At 50.6% G+C, this 19,782-nt stretch overlaps 1 protein-coding gene and 1 non-coding gene across 10 annotated transcripts in view; one reads left to right on the forward strand and one right to left on the reverse strand.

The window, feature by feature from the left end:
* RPH3AL (rabphilin 3A like (without C2 domains)) overlaps positions 1-19,782 on the reverse strand; it is a 134,649-nt gene that overhangs the window by 26,533 nt on the left and 88,334 nt on the right. For 8 of the 9 annotated variants that reach the window (XM_045526181.1, XM_045526174.1, XM_045526179.1 and 5 more), the window contains one exon: positions 338-512. The exons of the other annotated variant lie outside the window; for it this stretch is intronic. In XM_045526181.1, the coding sequence (XP_045382137.1) occupies positions 338-512 (175 nt within the window). The remainder of the gene's footprint in view (positions 1-337; positions 513-19,782) is intronic. 9 annotated transcript variants of the gene reach the window in all.
* On the forward strand, positions 10,686-10,747 carry LOC123621374. Its single transcript, XR_006729104.1, has one exon. It is a non-coding gene; the product is annotated as a U7 small nuclear RNA (small nuclear RNA).

Here is a 19,782-nt window from a genome sequence, read left to right on the forward strand (position 1 = left end):
CCTCCCTTGGCAGCACATTTCTGCAAAGACCCGTAGTGCTGCTCACGGCATCCTCGCCCCTCAAGGGCTCGTTTGTGAAATGGCCCCGGTGGACCCTCCTGCTGTATCTCTGCACAGGGGGAACAACCTCCTGCTCCTGCTGGAGGTCCAAGCCACTCACCAGGTGCAGGTGGGGGGCCGAGGGTGTAGGGTGGGACGGAGCGCCAGGCGCCAGGATGAGCCACACAGGGGTGTGGCGGGGACGGGCCTCGTGCCTGTGCGCTGCCTGGCTAGCAGCCCAGACGCTAGAGGCCATCCCCCGGGGTGGGGGGTGGGTAGAGGGCAAAGGGGGGCTTACCTCTCCCTCGAGCCCATGTGTAGACGCGGCTGGTCTCGGTGCTTCTGGGCTCTTGCTCTGCTGGCTCCACGGGCAGGGGGCGGAAGTGGGGGTCCTCAGCCCGGCCAGGGGTCTTCAGGGGCAAGATATACTTGGGGAGCCCTTTGAAGAACCAGGCCCCCGACCTCTTCCAGACCTTGGGGGGAGACAGCTGCTTAGAGCCACAGGACACAGCGCGGCCCTCGCTGTGCTGTGCACCCGGCGGGCCCGGCCTCCCCTCGTGTCCCTCCCTGGACGAGAGGGACGGGAGCGCTAAGGGCAGGGTTCGAGCGGGACGTCTGGCGCTGCCCTCCCTGGCTGATGGCCCAGGACTCGGGACAGCTGGGAGCTAAGTCCCACGAACTGTCCACACCTACTGTAAAGACAGTCCCAGGTTCTCTCATTTCCCTCCTGCAGAGCAGGGATCTCCGTGGGTAACGCGTGTACAGCCCTCAGTACAGGCCTGGCACGTGGGACACGCTCATGGAACTGTCTGCCGTTGCCGCCTCCCTCACTGCCTGTATCCTCCACGACACTCAGAGTCCCGGAGACGCCCAGTCAAACCCCTGCCCACCCTCACCCTTTCCAGCCCCTGCTGGAAAACTTCTAGTGCCGGAAGCCCAGAAGCCCCAGGGCACTGCGGAATTTCTGCTGGTTCCGCCCGTGACAGTGACCTCACCGGCACCGCCTCCCTGGGCTGAGGCCTGGAGCCGCCAGGATGGACCCTCTCAGCTGCCAAATACCTGTAGGTGCCTGTCCACCACCTCCACCCCCAGCCACCAAACTCTCCTCAGTGTCCCGCCCAGACCCCCAGCTTCTCCAGGATAATGTCCCTGGTTCCTCAGCTGCTCCAAGCCCCTCCCAGCCAGCCCCCCTTGCTCATGTTTGCCACTGTCTGTCAGGAGAGAGGCTCAGAAGTGGCCACAAAGCTCCAGGCTCATCTGGCTGCCCCCAGGGCACAGCTACTGGCTTCTCCTCCCTCCTTCCTGTATCAGTTCTGTCCTTCTTAGGTCCCGGACCACCCAGGAGCCCCTCTCGGCCCACATAGTCCCCCAGGGACTCTCAGAGCCAGAGGGGTCAGATGATGCCAGCCAGGTCCCAAGCAGGTGCCAAGCATCCCTTTGTCACTCTCCTGGGGAAGCAGTGAGACGAGCCACCCTAAAGCTAGAGGAATGGGCACCCCTGAAGGCTGGGCAGACCCCTAAGAAGCTGAGGTGGCCAACACTCCCCCCAAACAGGACTGACAGGGCAGGAGATGCTTTGAGTCTGGAACATGCAGCCCCTTGGGGCCTGAGGAGTCCCTCTGTGCCCCAGTTACCCCCCAGCATGGTCACCCAGGCTCTCCCCTCCTGATCGTCCCTACAAGTAAGGCAGAATCAACAACAGCTTCCACATACTCGCTGTGTGACTTTGGGTGAGTTACTTAACCTCTCTGAGCCTGAGTTTCCTCATTTGTGAAGCATGATAACAATGCTCGCCAGCAGAGCTGCTAAGGAAGTTAAAAGTACTTAGCACAGCACACAGCACCCAGAAGGTGCCCAAAAGATGCCACCTGCCTTCCTCTGGCCTGTCCTCTCCCCTCAAGGCTCCAGGGCAGAGCAACAGAGGCTGGAGGAAGAGCCGGGCTGGGCCACATCACAGTACTTGGAAGCTCTTCTTTGAGGGCTTCTTGGATGAGACAATCTCTGCAGCAGGCACAGAAAGGACCCGAATCCCTGAGAGAGCCACCGATTAGAATTCAGAGCAGCGACCGAAATCAGGTCCCTAAATTTTTAATGGCTACTTCAAAAAACACCAAGTGCTCCATAATCTCTTTTCTGATGAAAGAAATACACTCAGGGTACTTAGCAAGGAGGAGTGGGAGTGTGTGAAGGAATGACGCCTTCTTTTCAGAGAAGAGCAGGCCAAGGTTCCAAACAGACGTCCTGAGTTTGAATCCTGGGTCCGTCACCTAGTGGCTGTGTGATTTGGACACGTCAACCTCCCTGACCCTCGGTTTCCTCCTCAGTAGGCAGAACGCAGGAACAGTGCTCATCTCACAGGGTGGGCGTGAGGATCAGACGTGAAAATGAATGCAGAGCCCCGAGGCCCAGTGCCGGGCACGGAGCAGCTGCTCATGGTCACCACTGCCACCCTCATCTTCCTACCTACAAACGTCAATAGCTTTACAACCAGGGGACCAATCCCCTACTCAAAAGTAAGAATTTAAAGTCAGAAGGCCAGAGGTGGCCTGATCTCTCTAAGACAGTGCTTCCCACTCCCCTGACGTCCTCTGTGCCACATTAATACTGTGGGATATTAACAGGGGCTAGGTAGCCGGGCGCGGTGGCTCATGCCTGTAATCTCAGCACTTTGGGAGGCCAACGAGGGAGGATCACTTGAGGCCTGGAGTTCGAAACCAGCCTGGGCAGCATAGTAAGACCCCATCTCTATCAAAAATTAAAAAATTAGCCTGGTATGGTGGCACACAGCTGTAGTCCTAGCTATTCAGAAAGCTGAGGCAGGAAGATCACTTGAGCCCAGGAGTTTAAGGCTGCAGTGAGCTATGACGATACCACTGCACTCTAGCCAGGGTGATGGAGTAAGACCCTGTCTCAAAAAAAAAAAAAAAAAAACAAACCCAGAGGCCAGGCAAAAAAGGCGGGGGGGATTCCCTGATCATATACACTTGGGAAACACTAGACTAAAACAAGCTCCATTACTGCAGGACTTCTCAGAGCCTTTAACATGCTCATGTGCACAGGATCCTCTAATAGGACAAAAGAACACACGGTATTGCCTGGATGGAATCTGCCTGGATGGTTTTCCTAGAGAAACTCTACCCTAGTTATGGGTCTGCATAAACTCAGTGCTTAACTGTTCAGCACTTACTGTCCACTCGTTGAGTGACGTGTATATATTTTCCACAAGTAGACAGAGGTCACCTCTTTGTGCTCCAGAGTGCCAGGCTTGGGACCACCAAGTCCAGACCATGTTCCTGGCATGAATCACTCCTCTCTCCCCTGCAGCGACCCTGTGTGGAAGGGCTTCTGTGTGGTTCTTGAACAGGTAGAACCTGTCTGGTGGCTTGAATGTTTCTCAGAGCCCCCTGTGGAACCCTTTCTGATCCTCCTGGATCCCTCCTACCACACAGATTTAGTTATGCAAATTGGTGACACATGCACGTGGTCTAAAATCCACGAAGCACAAAAGTGAAGCGTCCCCGCCCCATTCCCAGAAGCATCTGGCGATAACAGTGCTTTGAGGAAGCTCTGTTACTATCCCCACTTTCCAGGCGGGAAAACCGAGGACCCAGGAAGTTCAGCAACTCGCCCAGAGCCAGCGCGCCATCCTGCTGGCCTCACTCCACCGTGAAGGCCTCCGAGTCCCACCCCAACAGTTTACAGATGCTAACCAGATGCTCACTGAGCTGTGGCTGAGTTGGTGAACACATCCTCGGCGGGTCAGACGTCACCATGGACTCCGTGTGTCCTACAGGCTGGAAGCCCAGAGGGGAAGGAAGTTCCGGACAAGAAGAAGAAATAAACAGCAGCTGCCAAGGCCACCCTGACCCGGGAGAGCCGCTGCAGGGCTCCTTGGAACAGGTGCCCAAGCCCAAGAGGCCACGGCAAAGCCACAGGGGTCCTGGGGTGCCGGAAGGGGCACACGTGGCTTCCTACTGCTGAGTGCGGGCCTGGGTACCCCTCAGCGCCAGTTCCCCGTTCTCTGACGTGGGCTGGGCCTTAGGGGGACCAAAGGAAGCCAGCCCTTGAGAGCCATCTGTGAACGGTGGGGCACGCGTGGGCTTAGGACCCACGCCACGCTGCCTCTCCCGCCCTGCCACTGAAACCACTGTCTTTTTTCCCCTGGAAAATATACACACAGCATACAAAATTAAGGCAATAAAAAAGTAAAACGAAGAAACCGCAGGTCATGCAGAATGTTATTGCACAGGGAGAGCCCTGCTTAACACAGCGGTGTGAGGCTTCTCACGTCCTTTCCTGGCCATAGGCACAATTTTGTTCTTGCCTTTGAAGACTAGGACAATGTAGATGCAACCTGCTTTCCACCCCTCCTATGTAACACAGCCGTCGCTCCATGCTAGTAATGGTCTCCATCATTTTTAATGGCTCCACAGTTTGAATTTATGAAACTTAATTAATGCAGTCCCCCACTGACGGACGTATAAATTACTTCCCAATTTTCGCTCCCGCAAGCAGCGCTGCATCCATCACCTGGGTACGTCCCTCAGCTGACAGCTGTCGGTTGTTGCCTTAGGAAATACGGGTTGAGTGTCCCGTATCCAACATGCTAGGGACCAGAAGTATCTTAGATTTCGGATTTTCTCAAATTTTGGAATGTTTGCCTTATACTTACTGGTTCAGCATCCCAAATCCAAAAATCCCAAATTCAAAATGCTCCAACGAGTGTTTCCTTTCAGCGCCGCATCAGTGCTCAGAAAGTTTCCAATTTTGGAGCATTTCAGATTTCGAGTTTTTCGATTAAGAAAGTTCAAGTGTATGCCACAGAGTGGAACCGCTGGGTCAAGAGATGTGTGTACATTTAGATGATGGTATGTTTGGTCAGACTGCCCTCTAGGAAAGAAAGTTGTACCCCAACATGGCACGTAAGTGTCTTCAGGGTATGGACGTCCCGGTACCATCCAGGGTGTAGTCTGTGAACCCTGCTTGGGAGCGGTTCCCACGCGTTGGTGGGCTTGGGGGAGAGGCATCTGTCAGGTCCTGAGGTCACCAGAGTTAGTTGCTGCAGGAGGGACAAGGGAGTCCCCTGCCACCCTAGGACATGCCTTTGGAGATGGGAGAGTACACCCCACCTCACGCCCAGGCAGCCGAGGCCTCGTTTGATGGCAGTGGACAGGACAACGTGGAGGGTGACTCAGCAACGTGACCGACCCTTCACTGCTACACAGCTTTAGCAGAAGAAACTAAGAAACACCACAGAGCTGAATCTGAGGACGTCACGGGGCCAAGAACCTCGCCCGTGCTCAATGAGTCCTCATCCCACAGCCTCTGTGTTCCTCCTCTGTAGCACCGGACTACAGTTCTGGCTCACAAATGTACAGGGTCCTTTTAAAAAATATTATTAAATAATTTTTATTGTGTTAAAATATTCATAACATAAAATCTGTCACTTTAACCATTTTTAAGTGTACAGTTCAGTGGTGTCAAGCATATTCACTTTGTGGTGTAACCAGTCTGCAGAACCCTTTGCATCTTGCAAAACTGAAACTCTGTCCCCATTAAACAACGGCTCCCATTTCCCCCAGCCCCTGGTGACTGCCCTCCTACTTTCTGTCCCTGTGAATTTGGGTACTTTGTAGACTCATACAGTATCTGTCCTTTTGTGGCTGGTTTCTTTCACTGAGCATAATGTCTTCAAGGTTCATTCATGTCGTGGCACGTGTCAGAACTAACTTCCTTTTTGAGGCTGAAAAATATCCACTGTGTGGCTATACCACATTCTGCCACCTGTCAATGGACACTGGAGGGCTTGCTCCTTTTGGCCGCGCCTTTAATTTTCATCTGTCTCCCCCGCTAGGCTCCACCACCTAGGAGGGCGGGCCCTGGGTGCTGTTCACCCCTGTACCTCCAAGCTCCTGGCGCACGCCTGACACGTCATAGGTGCTCAATAAACGCTGGCTGAATGACTGAGTTGGCAGCCGTGGGTCATTCACTGGAACTTGTCCCGACCTCCTGTCTGCCGCCTTCCTGGGAAGTGGCCTGGGGGTTTCACCCAAGTTTGTGTAATTAATCCAACGGAGTTACTATTTCAGATTAAGACAGGGACAAAGAGAAGGCCCTCGCAGCGTGTGCCTGGGGACCCTCCCTAGTGTGAGCCCCAGCGTGCGAGGCATGGCGCTCCCAGCCCCTCCTCCCTGGCTGCCCTGCCTCCCCTGGCATGTCACAGTCACCAGTCACGCCTCAGCCTCCTGTCTCAACAATCCATCTCCCCACCCCACCTCCACTCTAAAAATCACTGTCAGTAAAGTGATTTTGGAAGACAGGATAAAGAACACACAATCCAAAGGATCAGGTTGAATTGCATGAGGCTGTCGGTATTCAACCTTTTTAGACCTATAAAAACCCCCATCAGCTTCACACAATTCACCCCGATGCTTATACTCAGTAGGGGCAATGACCCCAGCTGCCAGGCCGTGCACCTCCCCAGGGTTCAGGGGGCAGGTCCGTGGCTGACCCAATGGACCCGTCATTCCCTGTAAGTCCACTGGGACGGGCCTTCTGGTCTGATTGTCTGCTGCTGTCGCTGCAGTCCTGGTGGCAGGTCTGATGGCCCACCCTGGCCACTCAGAGGTGGCCGGCAAGCCTGGACAGCATGAGCAGCAGCAGTTCCTGAGTTCCTGCATCGCTGGATCAGAGCTCACAGATGTGTCACCTGGTGGGGGAGGTGCACCCGTGTAGATGTGCATAAAACACACTCTCAGTATTTTGGAAAATGCCTTCCACGTGGGAGAGCAGCCCGGGAGGCCAGGAGCGGGGACCCCAGCTGGGCTGAGCTCTGAGTGGCAAGCCCCTCCCCCCATGCCATGTACATCTGCAGACCTCCTGCCTCCCTGCCCATCCCTGCTCTGCAAAATGCACGGCTTTAATCACGTGACTTCTGCTCTGCGCATCCAGGCCCATCACCCACTGCCTGGCATCCACACCTGGTCCCCTCCCTAAGAACAGTGGCAGGAAAAGCCCTCAGTGGGAATGATCCCCCACCCTACTCCAGGCCAGGCCAGGCCCACAGGCTGAAAAACATTCACGGCTGGAGAAGCTGAGCGATTCTGCGGAGCCCCACTCTGCGCCCCACTCTGTGCTCCACATGTGGTTTGCTGCGATAAGGCCAGCAAAGCAGCCAGCCTTGAAAATTCCATTTAACGAGAAAAGACCCGCAGGGCCACCAAGGCACTTGCAGGGGGCGTCCGGCAGCGTCGAATACTCCCCGGGCAGGGCTGCTCTGTGCTCTGCTTCGAGGTTTTCATTGCAATTTCAGCTCACGGCCAATCTGACTGCAGATACTGATGGATATTAGCCAAGCTGTTCCCAGGGAATTTTAATTACCACGATAACAATTGCTAATCACTGGCATTTCCTAAGTGGTTGTGGCTGGAGAAGGTGGTAATTGTCCGGCCCTGTTGGAAAGTAGGGGAGGCCCAGCAGACCCACTGGGGAGGACTGGGGAGGACGGGGAGGGGGAGGCTGAAGACCCCAATCTCTGTCCATTGCTCTGCCCCTTCCCTGTTGGCCCCCTCCCCACCCCCACGCAACTCAGAGAGTGCACCTGGCCTGAACTCAGGTAAGGTCTGCACTGGCTCAGGTGTCCAACCTCTCCACTCCTCACCCCCCAGTCAGAGGAAGGGACAGTCTGTGGCCTTTGCACTGTTCCTTCCACCTGGAGTGTCCTTCATCCAAGTCTCCGTCAGGCAGCCGTGCTTCCCTGGAGGCTTTCTGTGCGTGCCACCTCGTGCAGAATCAGGGGCCCCGGCAGTGCTCCCGGAGGCCGTGTGGCACCTCTGGTACAGCACGCCACGCCTGGGCTGGAGCTCAGGCCGTCTTCCCAACCGGGAAGCTGTGAGCTCGTCAGGGGCAGGGCTGTGCCTGAGCCATCCTGAAGTCTCAGGACGTAGCGAGGGGCCTGCAACATCACTGATTGGCTGAAAGACCACAAAAGAAGGCAAAGCAAAGGCACTGTGTCCAGGGGCCAGAATGTGGGACCTTTCTTGGGGGACTTCTGTCTGCCTAACATGCTCCAGGCTGACCCAGTCTTGAAAAAGTCACGGGAAAGGGCCTGTTACAGAGCGGGCCTCTCGTTCGTAGTGTGGTCACTTTAAGGGTCTCTTCAAGGTCAGCCCTCCTCGGCAGAGGAGAAGCAGCACACTCCTCCCTACCCCGTTACCTGAACACACACACACACAACACAGAGTGCTGGTGCCCCGGGAACCCTAACGGGCCAGCTGGACACACAGCACGGCCAACGAGACCCCATGACCCCGCCTCCCCACCTCCCCCAGATCAGCTCTCACTCCCTTGACCACACGAAGCTCCCTCTTGCCTCCAGGCCTTGCAGACACTGTTCCTCCTCCCTTCCCCGGACCAGCTCCTATCCAGGCTTTGGGAAATCACTTTTATCCAGAAACTTCCACCGGCAGAACTTTGCCCATCTCCCCCTGCAACACACACACCCTGGGTTACGGCTGCCTATTTCCACCTCTGTTTCCCGTGGGATTGAAAGCCGCAGGACAGGGCACCCAGCACATGCTAGCACATAGCAGACACCCAACATACATGTCAGCGGACTACTGAACAAATGACCCAATTTCAAGGCCTTAAGCAACTTAGGTTACTTAAGAGAAGCACAGGCTCTTAGAGGGTGCTATGGACTGAGCTGTGTCCCCCCCAAATTCACACATTGAAGCCTTAACCCCCAATGTGATGGTATGTGGAGATGGGCCATGGAAGGTAATTAAGTTTAGATGAGGTCACGAGGGTGGGGCCCTCAGAAAGGGATTAGTGCCCTTATAAGAAAGATACCAGGAGAGCTTTCTCTCTCTCTCTCTCTCTCTCTGCTGTGTGAGGATGACGCAGGAATGCAGCCATCCACAAGCCAGAAAGGGAGCCCTCACTGGGAACCGAATCAGCCAGCACTTTGATCATGGCCTTCCTGGTCTCCAGACTGTGAGAAATAAATTCCTGCTGTTTAAGCCACTCAGCCTGTGGTATTTTGTTATGGTAGCGTGAGTTGACTAATACAGAGGGAGAAGCTGCCTAGGGGGTTTTAGTAGGTTAATCATGACCCCAGATTATTTTCCCCTCCTCTGATCAAGTGGGAGTCTATTCTCCCTTTAATCTGGTCTAGTCTTATGACTTGCTTTGACCAATAGAATGTGGTAGGAGTAACATGTGACCTCTGGCCAGGCGTCAAAAGGCTCTGCAGCTTCCTCTCTCTCCTCCCTCTTAGAGCACTGCTGCCACCACCGGACAGAGCCTTGTCCTGTGTACTGGAAGATGAGAGGCCACATGGAGGAGAACTGAGACACCCCAGACACCAGCCAGCACCAATTACAGGCAAGCGATCCAGGCTTCTTGGACGTCCACCCCAGTCCAGCTGTCTGATGACTACAGCTGCATAATGACCCCAGGTGAGGGCAGCAAAAGAACTGCCCTGCTAAGCCCAGCCCAAATGGCAGAATCGCGAGCAAATAAGTGACTGTCGTTTTATGCCATTCAAGCCTCTGTGCCTCTGGCAGAACATGAATCCTCTGTTTTGCCACTTCTAGAAAAAGAAACAATCAGATATGTTGCTAATTAACTGAGTAAAGTAGGAAAGTTAAATTAAGGGACTGCAAAAAATATAGGCTCATTCTTCAACTAAGAACAACATGCTATGAAAAAGGAACAATTGGAGAATAAGAAAAGGTTCCTAGAAATGAAAAAATACAATGCAGATATATAAAAATGCAAAATGAAGTCTGGAAGATAAAAATGAGTAAATTTGGAATGTAGAGAACAGGATGAAAAAACAGAAAATGTGAAAGAAATGATAAGAGACAAAGATGTTCAATTTGAGGGGCTGAATTCCTAATAATAGGCTTCCAGGAGAGAGCTGAAGGAGAACATGAGTCTTCATATAAAAGGTTTTATTGGATATAAGACAGGAAAAATGAAAAGTAAAACAGCAACAGACATATACTCATAAAACCCTTAGTTAAAAATATAAAGAAAATATCCTAGAAATTTCCAGAAGAAAAAAAAAAAATGGTTCTCCTGCAAAGAAACCAGGATCAGAATGGCATCACATTTACCATTCTAGCTAGAAGACTCTGCATCTAGAATTCTATCAGCCATACTATCAATCCAATGCAAAGGCAAAATAGAGACATTTTTAAACTCACAAGGACACTGAGTTTCGCTTGCACATATCATTTTTTCAGAAGTTAGTTAAGGATGTGTTCCAGTAAAACACAGGTGAAAAGCAAGAAAGTGGAATACATAGGATCCTGGAAACAGTGTTTCTAACTCAAAAAGTGAGCCGTATAGAAGTCCCACGAAGACAGCTTTCAGTAACTAGTCCAGGCTAGGGCTGGAAAAGGGTCAGGAGGGGATTCTCACAGGAGAAGAGGAGGCTCCTTCCACGAAATAGAGGGTAAAATCTAGGAGCTGCATAAAAGAGAACATAAAGTTTCATTATTCTTTTGCCCATAAGAAAAATGGTCAATAAAAACTCCAGGAAAAACTAAAAGTTACACCAGAACATCATGGTCTAAATAGTAAGTAAATTAAAATGTGACAGGGTTTTAAGAAATTAACAGAGTTAAAAAGGAATCTCGCAGTGTTACAGCATTTTTAGAATTTGTCTAGCAGGTTTTCCGGTTCTCACTGGAAGACTCCTTTTAAAAAGAAAAAAAAGAAAAGGAATCTGTCTGACCATGATAGTAGGAACATTTTCCTTTAGGTGGTCCAGGGGTTAATCACATTATCAAAATGTGATTCTCGGCTAGGCGTGGTGGCTCACATCTATCATCCTAGCACTCTGGGAGGCTAAGGTGGGAGGATCGCTTGAGCTCAGGAGTTCAAGATCAGCCTGAACAAGAGCGAGACCCCGTCTCCACCAAAAATAGAACAATTAGCCAGGCATGGTGGCATGTGCCTGTAGTCCCAGCTACTCGGGAGGCTGAGGCAGTAGGATCACTTGAGCCCAGGAGTTGGAGGTTGCTGTGAGCTATGATGATGCCACTACACTGTACCCAGGGTGACAGAGCAAGACTCTGTTTCAAAATAAATAAATAAAATAAATGTGATCCTCATATACCATTGTACCCTGAGGTATTTAATGTTTACAAAATTATTTTAAATATTTAAATCCCTCCTAATTATCTAGTGCTCTGTATGTGCCAGGTACCATTCTAAGAATTTATCTCTAATAACTCATCTAACGCTCACAAAAGTCCTATGAGTTAGGTATTATTATTGTTTCTATTTTACAGATGAGGAAACTGGCAGAAGGAACAAGTCACAAACAGGAGGAATGGAACAAAAATCAGAACCCAGGCAGTGCAGCACCAGAGCCTACCCTCCGAACTGTCTTACAGAATCATATTTACTTTTACTATATTAAATGGTATTTACTGATCTTGGAACTAACCTATATACAAAGCGTTGTTTTCTTAGATTCTTTGTCTATTTGGCACCCGCTAATCACAGGGCCAAACTGACAACCAAAGCTGTTTACATCTCCCCTGTGACCCACTTTTTCGGGAGTACAAAAATATTACAAACCCTCTAGCTAATCCTGAGTCCACACCCTCAACCATTTCTTTTATCTAACTCTCACACACCTAGCCAATGTTCCCCCTGCCCTAAATCAACGTAGGGCCAGGGACTGGACAAGCAGGGACGGCTCCTCTGCCCCAAAGCCTGCTAGGACTAACCTGCCTGTTGGAAGCTGTGCACCTGCCCTGTCTCGCCTTCCCTGCAGAAACCCCACAAAGGCTGCGGCCCAGGCTCGCCCCTCGCTCCTCTCCCTCTGGATCAGCTCTGGGGTTCCCTGTGTGGCCCTGTGTGGCATAGTGAGCCCCTTTTCTGGGGAACTGTAAGCAGTAAGTTCTTCCAATGGCATTAGCCTCCTCACAGCGTCACTCAGTCACCCTTATAAATTAGGACCCAGGCACAAGTCACAGAGCATGGAAGGATTAATTATGGCCAAAGAACAGAATCTAAACATACAATTCTGGCAATCTCCCAGTAAAGGCACAATCTGGAAAAGGAGGGAGGTGACTGTGGGAGAGGGAAGGCCAGGGGCATTAATACCTACAGCACACACACAGCGAGTCCAGGGGTGGGTACCAAGGTCCATGGAAGAAGAAAGAGGAAAATACAAAGTTACAGATTTAATGGGAGAGCTAAAAATAATAATAAAATGATCAAAACTCAGGATGGGAGAGAGGAAGCAGAGTGGGGGAAGCCAGCCAGCTCCTCGCCTTGCGCAGCACGGACACAACAGAGAGTATCTGTTGTCAGAAAAGGCATGGCAGGAACCAGCACGTGACCCGACAGCAGTGGGCGGAGGACGGGCTGGCCAGGAGCCCGCCGGGTGACTGCTGTTCTCCAGCATAAGCTCTTCCGAACAATTTGATTTTTTGAAACCATATGCATGTATCACTTTGATTAAAATTAAAATATAACAGATTGGTAACTGGATGTTGATGTTATTAAATCTTTGGTCTGCATGGCAGGTCAACACGTGGGGAGTTGGAACAGTCTATGGCTGGGATATTGAATCTGGATGTGGCTTACGGGATAAAAGCTCAGGGAAGGGAAGGAAAGGAAAGCAGTAATTAAATTTTTTGCAGTGGAGCAAGCAAGGAAAAGACGCAGGGAAGTTAGGTTAGTTTAAAAACATCAGCATGAGTTGGCAATGCTGACATTTCAGTCCCTGAAGAAAGCCAAGCTGCCCCTGGCATGTCACCATGCCCACCTAACCCCCAGGAGTCAGAAGTTTGGCAGTCGGCACAACTTGACCTGCCATGCAGACCAAGAATTTAATAACATCAACATCCAATTACCAATTTATTTTAATTTTAAATTAAAATAATACATGCATATGGCTTCAAAAAAAATCAAACTGTTTGGAAGAGCTTATGCTGACAGTTTTTCAAAGGGAACCAGAGCTTCCCTGCATAAAGGAGGCAGAGCTAGAGCCGGCAGAAAACAGGATGGGCCTGGGGTATCGTGCTGTTGGTCGAAGTAACGTTGCTCTCTAAGATTGCTGGGTGATGCCCTCTAACCAGGTTTGCGTGGTGACAAGCTCAGTACAAAAGGCCACGATTATGGCCAAGTATGACAAGCTGGACACTCCAAGAGTCTTGGGCCACGCTGATACAGCACAAGAGATGGGCTCATATAACATACACATTTGTTTCTAGCATTGCTTTCTGCTGGAAATGCTCTCTCTTGCTCAAACAGATTGGAACCGTCCTGCCCCAAAGTTCTGGCTAACAGCTGGACCACCCACTGCTCCCTGTACCTTCAGCCATATTCAAGTTGGATGGAGATCTGGAATTCCTACAGCGCGTGACTACCTGGGGGTGGTTCCTGACTGCGTATGCTGTTTGGCGTGAAGAGCGAGGGGTGCGTGAAGTAGGTCACAAGGCCCAGCGGACACACTTGCAACCACATGAGACCAGCACAGGGTGAGCCCCTGCTCTGCTAAGTGCCCCGCAGGGCACCTCCCCCTCTGAATTGCATCAGCAAAACAGAACCCAGAGACGCACCCATTCTTCCTAAAAAGCTGCTCAAAGGTACACAGTTCAGTTGACCGAGGAATGAATTAAAATAAAAAGCTCAAAAATGGGGCACTCGTAGTACCCCAAAATTCAGTGGTATATGAAATAAAGGCAGAATTCAGTCTAAATAGCTAATATAATTACAAAATATAAAAGAAGTTATGTTTTCCTGGCCTACGGAAGACAGCATATTAAAAAAAGGAATTGAACAGAAAAAAGAAAAAGAAAAAAGAGGGAAAAAAAGGTATGCTTAAAAAGTAGATAAAAAGAATCAGCTAATAATAATCTGATTCAAAATTTCAGATTATTTCGATGAAATCCAAGAAGTAGTTGGAAATAAAATCACTGGGCTCTTCTCCTTATTCTTCATGGGAAGGGGGAGTTAAGAGAGATTTTTTTCTATTGTAATATAAGCAATTAGACAAATACTGCTTTGAATATTCACAATGTTTTTTTTTGTATATGCATATATATATATATATATATATATATATATATATATATATACCTCTCTGAGACACAGCAGAATCAAAACCAGGAAAAAGATTTGTCATCCTGAAATACTTCGTTTGCTGACAGTTTTTTCTTTTATTCTTTCCTTCCTTCTGCTTTGTTTAAAATTTTTTCCTGTTGCTGCCTTTTCCTCTGTGGGTAGGAATTAAGTTCACAGTAACTGTGTCTCCTACCCCTGGAATATGACCCTTACAAACAACTTCTGAAGAGGGAGCTAGTGGCTATTAACTCATTAAAACAACATTTATTAAGCACCACCTGTGTGCTAAGCTTGAGTTAGGGAAACAAAAATCCAATGTCCTCGCAGACAGGCAGCCCATGGCATAGAGCCACGAAGGGCTGTTTGCCTCCCAGGCTCGTGCTCTGCCTTCAGGAGCTCTTCTGTTCCGGGATGGTTTCGCTTATCCCCACCCCCACCCCCTCCAGGAGCCTCCACTCACAGTGGACATTCAGTGTGTGATGCAAGGCACAGAAAGCCATTGGAGCCCACCAGAGGGTGTGGCCACCTCGTCCTGCTCACCGCTCCTGCCCGCCCACACATCCATCCGGGTCTGATCCCGTCTAAAGTGCTAACTAACTCCTAATTGAGGTGTTAGCTGAAAGCTAAGTGAGACCCCTCCCAGGAGAATTTGCAGCTGAAAGGATAACATTTTAAAACCCCTGGATGGGTGGGTGGGTGGAGGGTGGGGGTGGGGGTGGGGGGACACGTGCACGCCAGGGAGAAAGCAAGCCCCCCCACGCCTCCGCCTGTCCCCAAGCCTGGCAGGAGTGCACCAATCCACCCTGCCTCCCGCCGTGTGTAGCTGGTAGATGGCAGAGCTCCCCGACACCCCCCTCACCAGGATCTGGGCTGAAAATGAAGCCCCGGCTGAGGCAGAGCATGCACCAACCCTTCCTCCCAAACCCCCGGGGGCAGGAAAGCTCCTGGCTCAGCCCAACAGAGCATAGCTTTCACCGGGGCGAGTTCCCTCTTCATTTCAAGTGGGTTTTTGAGCAACCAGGTCAGTCTGGGAGGCAGGCAATTGCCAGAACAGTAGAAAGGAAAAAATGCAGTGAGAAAAAATATTCTGAGGGTGCTATCTGTTTTCTTGACAGATAATTTAAACACCTTGGCTAGATTATTTCAGAACTAGAAGAAATGCTTTGGCTTCCATTAACCCCTGGCAAGGGGCTCGCTCCTGGGAGTTTCGCACAGTTACAGGTGAGGCGCACTCGCCAGCTTCAGAGGGAGCTGTCACCCCACGCTGGCTCCTGATGGCTGTGGGGCCGTGCACCCCTGGATCAGGGAGAGCCCCTGGGACAGGGCTCCAAACTTCACCTTTAGCCTCACCCCCTCTTTGGGCCTCATGGGTGTCCCCTTGGCCCTTGTGTCTCTCGCATTACCTGTGAAGCAGAAAGGTCTCTACAAGCCACCAGTAACAGGGGACCCTATCTCCTCTCTCTGTTCCTGTGCGCCCCAGTCTCCTTGCTTTGTCCCGAATGGTCTCGCAAATTCAGCAAATGCATGAGGGCTAACAATGCTTTTAGCTACTGTTCCTAATTACTCGTGTTGTCAACATTTGATGCACACCCCCCCTCATTTTTAATTTGCATGCAGCACGAAGTCCTTTTGAGTCCCAATATTTAACCACCTTCCCGGCTCCGACACAGGTCTGAGAGAGGGCAGATCTGCTGCGGTGGTGTTTGGCTGGAAAGCCGAGCTCTGTTCCCAGATGGAGTGGGCTGCACGCAGGAAATGAATAGGGGCTGGAAGCAGAAAATTGGACAGGCCAATTATACCGAGCCAGGTCTTTTCAGAGGAGCTTCATGATTTTGATTCGATTCCCAGAACAACAAATATGCCTATGTTTAAACACAGTCTCGGAAATATGTTCCAAAGCCAAAGTGAAACCATTCCTGGGCCGACCCCTAATCAAGCAGGGCTCCCAGGTGGTGCAGGATGGGGGGCCTTCAATTCAGGGACGCTTTTTCAATTATGTATTTGATTACTGCTTCGTTTCCGATGGGTCTTGTTCCCCCTTGGGGGAAAATCTATAATTCTGAGGTTCCACTGCCTTCTCTGTCTTCCATATTCATCACTGCCTCCCTTATTGTGTTCAGCTCTTTGATTTTTCCCCTGCATTCTGGGAGATCTTACAGGTTTTTCTCCATGCCACTGATTCAAGCTTATTATTATTTTTTGTAGGATTTCAGTGATCTCCTCTTATCTTTTGGGTGTATGTCTAGCATACATATGACTGTGTATTTTGTACACAGACATTTCAAAGGATCACATTCAAGTAAATACCTGTGAACTCATAAAGATACTAAATATTACTGGATCCGAGAAAGCCCCTGTAAGCCTGCCCGCCCCTCCCAGGGCTAACCACCGTCTGGAAGTTTATATTATGCAGTCTCATGCTTTTCTATTTAAAAAAAAAAACATTTTTTTTACATTGCATTTCTAAATAAAATAAATACAGTTGGCCCATGAATAACATGGGAATATGGGTTTGAACTGCACAGGTCTGCTTGTATGTGGATTTTCTTCTACCTCTGCCTCCCCCAAGACAGCAAAACCACCCCTCTTCTTCCTCAGCCTACTTAACATAATGAAGACCGTTATGATCATCCATTTCCACTTCATACATAGTAAATACATTTTCTCTTTCTCATGATTTTCTTTTCTTTTTTTTTTTTTTGAGACAGAGTCTCACTCTGTTGCCTGGGCTAGAGTGCCATGGCGTCAGCTTAGCTCACAGCAACCTCAAACTCCTGGGCTCAAGCAATCCTCCTGCCTCAGCCTCCTGAGTAGCTGGGACTAAAGGCATGCGCCACCATGCCCGGCTAATTTTTTCTATATATATATATATGTTTTTAGCTGTCCGTATAATTTCTTTTCTATTTTTAGTAGAGATGGGGTCTCACTCTTGCTCAGGCTGGTCTCGAACTCCTGAGCTCAAACAATCCGCCTGCCTCGGCCTCCCAGAGTGCTAGGATTACAGGCCTGAGCCACCGTGCCCGGCCTCTCATGATTTTCTCAATAACACTTTCTTTTCTCCAGATTATTGTAAGAGTACAACATATAATATATATAATGGATAAAGTATGTGTTCATTGACTGCTATCGGTAAGGCTATTAGTAGTTAAGTTTTGGGGAAGTCAAAAGTGAACGTGCAGATTTTCAACTGTGTGGGGGGTTGGCATATCCAATCCCCGAGTTGTTCAAGGGTCAACTGTGTTTTTGAACATTATATTTTGAATCATTGTGTTCTTTGGTGACTTGCTATTTTTTGCTCATTGTCTTTCTGATTCATCCTTTGGTGAAATTAGCTGTGGTTATTTTTTCACTGCTGTGTATTATTTCATAGCCAGAGTTTATCCATTCTACTGTGAAAGGACATTTGGGTGGTTTCCAGCTTTTTTGCTAATATGAAAAATGCTGCTACATGCACTCGTGGCAGGTTTCCTGGGGAGCACGTGTGAGTCTCTCTGGGGCACACACCTAGGAGTGGGTTTCCAGGTCCAGGGTCATGCGTGGAAAAGATACTTAGAACTCACGAGGGGCCAGAACTCACCCTCCACACTGTGGAGATCAGCCAGCTGGGACTCCTGCAGAAGAGGCCTCTCTGATTTGGTTTGCAAATGGGAGCATCGGGAGCTGGCCTGTGACCATGACGTTGACTCTCCAGTCGATGCAGGGTTGAGAGTAGCAGGCAAAGTTCAAGGGTCAAGGGGACAACCAGCTCTTGGGATCCAATGCCAAGTTCAGAGATGAAAATAATTAGGTAATGGTCAGGCCCAGGCTGGGATTTTTGTGGGCACACGAGCTCAGTCTGGGATGTTAACAACCTACAAATTTAGGGCATGGAAATGAGAGGTAGGGACCCAGGAGTCCCCCAGACAGTTGAGAATCGCTACATTGGCAACTGAGGGGAAAACAAGGACAAGTGTCACCTCTGTCCATATGTCCTGTCCTCCTCCAACCTGCAGGCCCATCCTGGAGCAGGACGAGTCTGAGGACAGGAGGAGGAAGCTGGTCTAGTGGGAAGAGCCTGTCAGACTGCCCAGGTTCAAATCCCAGCTCTGCATGTCCTTGGACTTGTCACTTAAGGGCCCAGAGGTTCCATTTAGCTGGGAAATGGGGACATGAATGCCCACGTCCCCAAAGCCTCATGCCTGGCCCAGAGGAAGATCTCAACAAAGGCCAGCTCTCTTCTGCTCCCCCTTTTTATGGGAAGAATTTTCTGGCATCTCCATAGAACATGCATCTGGAGTTATTTCTTTAGGAGAGAGGATGGGTGTGTTTTTCCAGGGCTGGGCACCACCTAGGAGCTTATTAAATACTTCCTGAAGGATGGAGCCGCGCTCTATTCCCCGGTCTCCATCTGCGAGACAGCTGGCTGGGGGGAGGGGCACGACTGCGCCAGCCAACGCCACTTGGCATCTGAAAAACCGGGCAGGAAAATCGGATCACCCGCATTTCTATTCAAATTAAAGCAAGAAAAAGACCAAATTCAGATACTTTTTCCTTAGCTTTTCACCCCCTTCCCCAGGGGTACACACAGGAGGGCATCATTCCAGGGATGCAGGAGGGGGCAGGGCGGGTTGCTGTGTCTGGATGGCGTCACATCAGCTGACCCACAGGGCGGAGAAGTGTCCTGCACCTCGTTATAGCCCAGGTTGTTCACACAGACCACAGGGTTCCAAACTCTGCTCCCCTCTGCACACATCTGGTGTGGCGGAGGAAGTGGGGGTCGCTCAGTGGTGCCACAGGGCCAAATGCTGCGGGCCATGTTCCTGGTGGGCCAGGGTGCTTCACAGAGAGCCACGTCAACCCTCCTCTCTACCCACCCATGGCCAAAGAGCCTTCTGGAGCCACCCCCAGCACCTGCACCAGGACCTCCCTTGAAAGGCAGGGAGCCCCACCGGCCTCCTTCTGCTCTGTGAACACCCCGAGCCTTAGAGAGTCTTCCCTTTCCCGGGCCTCTTCTCCCCCAGACAGCCACTGGCCTGGCGGCTACACCCGCTTCAACTCTTTGCTGGAATCCAACACCTTCTCGAAGCAGCCCACCCTGGCCAGTCTACTTTTTTTCTAACACTGCGGTAAAATGTACACGACACAAAATTTACCATTCTAACCATGTTTTAGGCACACAGTTCAGGGGCATGAGGTGCACTCACACTGCTGGGCCACCATCACCACCATCCAGCTCCAGAACCCGTCCGTCATCCCAAACTGAAACTCTACCCGCTAGGCAACAACTCCCCTCCCGCCTCCCCCCACCCAGCCCCTGGCACCCGCCACCCCCGCTTTCTGTCGGGTGAGTGATCTGAATAATATTATGTATATGCCACATTCTGTTTATCCGATCATCTGACAATAGACGCTTGGCTCGCGTCTGCTCTCCGGCTATTGTGAACCGTGCCGCTACGAGCGCGATGCAAAAATACCCATCTGAGTCCCTGCCTTCAATTCACCTGGGTGTAGACCCGGAAGTGGGATTGCTGGATCAAACGGTAATTCCGTTTAATTTTTTGAGGACGCACCACGCACGCTATTTTCCACAGAGGCTGCACCATTTTACATTCCCACCAACACTGCCCAAAAGTTCCAATTTCTCCACATCCTCACCAACCTTTGGCATTG

The sequence above is a fragment of the Lemur catta genome, chromosome 15 (assembly GCF_020740605.2).
Source record: "Lemur catta isolate mLemCat1 chromosome 15, mLemCat1.pri, whole genome shotgun sequence".
In the NCBI taxonomy this organism is placed as follows: domain Eukaryota; kingdom Metazoa; phylum Chordata; class Mammalia; order Primates; family Lemuridae; genus Lemur; species Lemur catta.